A 5520-nucleotide genomic window follows, 5' to 3' on the forward strand; every position below is an offset into this window, starting at 1 on the left:
AGCGTACGCTACAAAACGACATAGCCAATCAAATAGCGGCAAAGGTGCAATGTCACGGAGTGCATCACCGGGGGACACAATAAGGTGCAAAAAGTGAGCTTTTGTCGCTTTTGGTTGATCCTATCGTCTCGTAGCGCCCGCTGCGCTTAGACCTAAGTGAAACGGAGTATAACCGCAAGTTTGTCTCATAAAAAAAAAAAAGAAAAAAAAGTAGTCTACCGTGATATTCCAATTAGTGGCGATGATTATCCTTAGCCAGCGGAGTCAGGGAATCAACCGTGGACACCTCTTACGCGGTGGTTTGCTGAACCGTGTTCAGGGAAAATTGGCAAGCGCTGTGGCGTCGTCTGCTCTGTGCCTAGCAGACGACAAAGCGAGGGTATGCTCGCAGGCGGGAAGAGCGAGTCCGCCACACGGCGCATGCGTGGGGTTTCGGACGGCGCCTGCTATGAGGCGCTGGGGGTACGGAACGGCAGCTGCTGCCGTGTTATAGCTAACAGTGTCCACGATAGTACCTGGTTCACTTAAGCTGTTAGACTTGACATCCGCTAACAGGCCCAGGTGATCAATTCTTGGTCCTCTTACGCTCAGCTGCTCACCTTCACTTATGATGTCAAGTTGTTTAAGTGTCTTTTGTTCTTTTAGACTATGGTATGATAAAGGATCATGTCACTCATTTCCCACTGGTACAAGCATAATCGATTGTTCCTTAATCCCACAATCAGTAAAAGCTTCGTGCCTCCATCATAGGATTAGTGATTACACCCGTTTTCTTCGATTTGGAATTCAGTATCTATGACTAGAGCCTTGGGCATTGAACATGCACAAAAAAAAAGCTTGTAGAACTTGACGTCAAACTTTATTGTTATCACTATTTCGAGCAAAAGTTACTGAGAAGCTAAAAGTAAAAGAAAACGTGTCGCTGGCATGGAACTCGGCTTTCACGGAAACAAATATTTGTCGTCTGCAAACAGTGGCTTCGATATATTTACAATTCCTGCAAGCGTAGTGACAATGCTGTCAAGGAATGCAAGCAGATCAAGTGGGAACCGCTGCTGCAAGATCTTGAAGCGTTTGATGCGCTGAATGCTTCTTTCTACATGCACTCTGGCACTCGCAATGCTGGCATTTCTTTTTGCGTCACCAGGCGACAGCTGCTTCTTCTGGCCAAGAAAAGGTGGCCGGATCATCTCGAGCCCATGCTCATAGCACAAGTCTTCAATTAAAAAGCCCCTATCTACCATGACCTTGTCAATGTGGGGCTCACATTTGGTCAGAACTTCACTTTCCCGGGTTATGTGTGTGTCGGAGGTCCTACCTCCGTAGGCACGGCTCACATAGCTAATGAGGCCTCCAGGGGTTGTGCAAATCAAAATCTTAGCAGTATAGGTTTTTCTGTAAATGCTGTACGTTAAGATCTGTGATGGCAGGTCTTTTGGTCGCTCAATTGCAATCTCTGTGCAGTCCAAGACCACCCTTGTCATGCGGTATTTATCGAAGTGCTTCGTGAGGCATGCAGTGACGTGGTCCTTGTCAGGCCAGTAGATTGCATGCCCTAGCACAGATGCTAGCAGTACAATGGCCTCCTTAAAGATACTCGACGCCGTAGTGCGGTGTACGTCAAACAGGACGGCCAGCAGCGAAAAAGACACATTGTGGTAAAGCTTGGTGAAGACGAGCAGGATGACATCCTCATTGCTAAGTGAGAAGCTCCTCTTCGACTGTTTCCTCCGAGCGTCGGTGAACAAATTGGCAATGTTATAGAACAGCTCCAAGCTTGAAATGCCCGTTAGCACTAACAGTGCCTGTTCGTCCTTAACAGTGGAGATGGTAATCAGTTGTCTTCTCCCCTCAGTCCATCTGTTCACTTGAACACCGATATCTCGCTTGAGGTGACACAGCTCCTCTTCAACATCTGGAATTGTTCACATTGGCAATTGGGAATATGCACATTCGATAATGCAGAAGCCTGCACAATTCACAAAGGTTCCTGCTTTTCCCTACCATTGTCGAGTAAAAAATGGGGAAGCTGCAACACTCTGTCTACTCGGCTACCTTTCTACATGAACAAATGGTGCAAATAGAAGCAATATTGCATTTTTACACTAGTATCTTGAATATCTGGTGCATGTAATTCTCTACATTTAATGCCCTTCAGGTCAGCCTATGCTACCACTTTCAATCAAACAGAATAAATGCATATGCCATCTCCAAGCATACAAAAAACAGTTTAAGATTGGAAAAAGTACAGTCATCTCTGCAGCTGTTAGCCATGGAACGATCTTGAAAAGAGCATGTGTGAGTAGATATTTCTTTAATACTGTCACGAATGACTGGTGAAGAGGCGAGACAGAACGAAAGAAACTGAGTGTTTAATAAGGCGAACTTGTGCCAAAACAAAATAAGGAGCGCCGCAGGCGTCGGCGTAGCAGCAGTGTCAAGCGCTTGGGCAAGATTGGCTCCAGCTCGTCACACAGAGCCCGTATTATAAATGTCTGGCCTTCGAGCAATCGGCGTAGAAAAGTTCGGTGCATAGGACATTCTGATTATGAACATGAAGGAAGGTTCTCGAATTTACAAGAACGTTAAAAAAAAGTGTGTCCGCTGCCCGGGTTTGAACCTCGGTCTTCTTCGTGGAAGCCGCGCACGGTGACCACTAGGCTATGTGCCCGCTTTTTTTTTTTTTTCTTTATTGCGCACAAGTCGCACATCACATATTAAAAACCCATGTACTCCGACTTGGAGCCGTCCGTAGGATTAAAATTCCTTCATTCCTGTTAGTTCTTCTAACAGGTTAAACCACTCTGGCGGGGTTTCAAAACGTTCAACAACGCTCTTCACTTGGACAACAAGTTCAACAAAAAACAGGCGGGCCGACTTAGGGTGCTGCTCTGCGTGGCGCACCGCCATGCGAGACTTCCAAAGGCTATGCAATCCTAATACCATAAACATATCATAGGGTACGCTTTAATGCTTTTCCACCGGGAGGAAGCGAATTGAAAAAGGATTGACCTGTAAATCCTTTTTCAAAGTCCGCTGCAAAACGTCCCAGAAGAACACTGCATCCCAGCAGTACAAGAATGCATGTTCAATCGTCTCCGGTTGTTTGCAAAGTAGACAATTTACACTCCATGGGACGTAAATGCCTCGTCTATCGAGCCATACCTTCACAGGCAACGTTTCACTATGGAGGCGGAAGAAAAAGGTTTTGACACAAGGCGGGACGCACATTTTCTTTACCCGGGCAAGAACATCTTGTCCCGGACACGAAACATAAGGAAGTCTATACAACGGAGCAGGGAATAACAACTCGAGGAGGTCGCGCGTCAACTTTTTGCGCGATACTGTTGATAAATATTCCCGTGAAAATCTTACGTCCAAAAAATGAAAGGCTTCTATAACTTCCTTTATAAACCCAACTGGATTGGCTGGGGGCCCCGAGTCTGACGCGACCAAAAAGGACGGTAGGGCGTCCCTGAGCCTTGTCTGAAACATCGTTCGTAAAAGGGGGTGTCGCTGATCACGCAGAAAAAGAAACCGCGACACAGTTTGACGAATAAAAAGATGCGACAGTCCAACCCCTCCCTTGGACACACGACGAAACAGATTGTCCCGACACATCGGCTCGCTTGATGACAACCAGATAAATAGTGCGAACAGGCGGTGCATCTTCTGGATATAGATTCTGGGGCAGCATAGCACCTGTAGGACATACCAAATCTTCGCGGTCAGGAAGATGTTACACACGGTTGCTCGCGTAAAAATAGACAGGTCACGATTACGCCATGAGGCGGTGCGTTTCTTTATGTCCTCAACGGCATTTTCCCAGTAAGGCTTTGTTTTCCTCAGGTGCTGTAGTGGGACTCCCAGATACTTGCACGGGGTGCACTGCCATCGAATACCTTCGTACAAAGCTGGTGTTGTAGCCCAAGTACCGTGCCAAACGCCGGAGCACTTATCGAGGTTCACTACGGCACCCGTGGAGGCGCAAAATGACTGTGTCAGTTTTAAAACTTCCTCTACGCTTCTTTTGTCACTACAAAATACGGCAATATCATCTGCGTAAGACAACACTTTTGTCTCAACTGAGTCCATTCTAAAACCGTGCACTTTTTCACTTTGAATAACACTCAGACAAAAGGGCTCTAAGTACAACGCAAACAACAACGGTGACATGGGACACCCCTGTCTCACGGAGGAAGATACAGGTATTTTAGGGGTCAAAGAATTATTGATAACTAATTGTGTAACACACCCAGCGTACGACATGCGTGCTCCCTCCAAAAGAACTGCCCCTACATTACCGCGTTCTAGCACTTTCCAGAGCACCTCGTGTCGGACACGATCAAAGGCCTTCTGTAAGTCTATCTGCAGCATCGCCACTTGGCCTCCTTCGTTGCTAACAGTGTCTAAAATTGTTCGTGCGACATGTATGTTTAGTAAGGTACGTTGTTGGGCTAGTTGGTTCATCTTAGTAAAACATATAAAATAGCGCAACAGAAACAAGGACAAGAAGTAAACAGGACAGGCGCTGTCCTGTTTACTTCTTGTCCTTGTTTCTGTTGCGCTATTTTATATGTTTTACATGTATGTTTGTTTGGATACACCTTCCCCGTATGCCACATGTTTGGTGTTCACCTACTAAATTACATATGACTTGCTGGAGTCTCTTAGTTAAAACCCGTGCAAAAATTTTATAATCGACGTTGCATAAAGTGATCGGTCGGTACTCACTTACGCGCCTTGCCGCATTCGCGTCAGTGCCTTTCGGTATAAGCACAGTATACGTTTTCAGAAAGGAAGGTGGTAATGCTTTGAATTCATACGCCTCGCGAAAGACTTCCAGAAAAAAAGGGACTACTAAATCTTTGAACTTTTGATAAAATTCGGCACTTATGCCGTCAGGTCCGGGCATTTTATGCGCCGGCAAACCATCTATTGCGCGTTCTATTTCTCCGAGCGTAATTGGTTCCTCCAACCACTCTTTTTCTTCATCTGTAAGCAGTGGTGTTCCTTGGAGTAAGCTGTCAATCTCATCCGTGTTAATCTGCTGCTGGCAGCCTCCAAATAGCTGTTTATAATATTCAAGAAAGGCATTCTCTATAAACGTTTTGTCACCACTTATAGTACCATTGTGACTAATCATCGTGATTTCCTTATCTTGCGCGTACTTTCTTTCTTCGGCCAGGGCACGTCGAGTGGGCTGCTCGCCCAACAGAAACTTATCTGCTCTAGCTCGCACGATCGCACCGCGATAACGCTCTTGGTGTAAGTTATCTAACTGGCTTCTCACTTTTTTTATTTCTGCCACGTTCGTGCACGGGTTTTTATCTTCTTTTTTAAAAAGTTCATGCGAATACTTCTGCAATTCTTTCTCCTTCTTTTTTGACACGTACTTTAAGTAGGAAGACCTTTCAATTGCCGTTTGTTTGACCTCTTCTTTAAAATATTCCCATTTTTCAAGGAAGGATGTTTCTTTTCCGGAGGCAATTTTCTTTAGCGTCTCTATTGCGCTCTCAA

The 5520-nt window shown here is 45.7% G+C and overlaps 1 protein-coding gene across 1 annotated transcript; it reads right to left on the reverse strand.

Moving 5' to 3' along the window:
* Positions 1-941: 941 nt before the first annotated feature.
* On the reverse strand, positions 942-2007 carry LOC120843232. The gene is made up of 2 exons (XM_040214518.1): positions 1983-2007; positions 942-1915 (listed from the first exon to the last, which is right to left on the reverse strand). The coding sequence occupies exons 1-2, from the start codon at positions 2005-2007 to the stop codon at positions 942-944; spliced, it is 999 nt and encodes a 332-aa protein (XP_040070452.1).
* Between the last annotated feature and the right edge of the window lie 3513 nt (positions 2008-5520).

This window comes from Ixodes scapularis, unplaced genomic scaffold (genome assembly GCF_016920785.2).
Source record: "Ixodes scapularis isolate PalLabHiFi unplaced genomic scaffold, ASM1692078v2 PGA_scaffold6__148_contigs__length_123643588, whole genome shotgun sequence".
Lineage (NCBI taxonomy): Eukaryota > Metazoa > Arthropoda > Arachnida > Ixodida > Ixodidae > Ixodes > Ixodes scapularis.

Excerpts from the sequence above, each read along its gene's own strand:
- LOC120843232 (XM_040214518.1), bottom strand. The coding sequence starts at position 2,007 with ATGGTAGGGAAAAGCAGGAACCTTT. Across the intron at positions 1,916-1,982 it reads AGGGAAAAGCAGGAACCTTT|ATGTTGAAGAGGAGCTGTGT; the intron begins GTGAATTGTGCA and ends GAACAATTCCAG.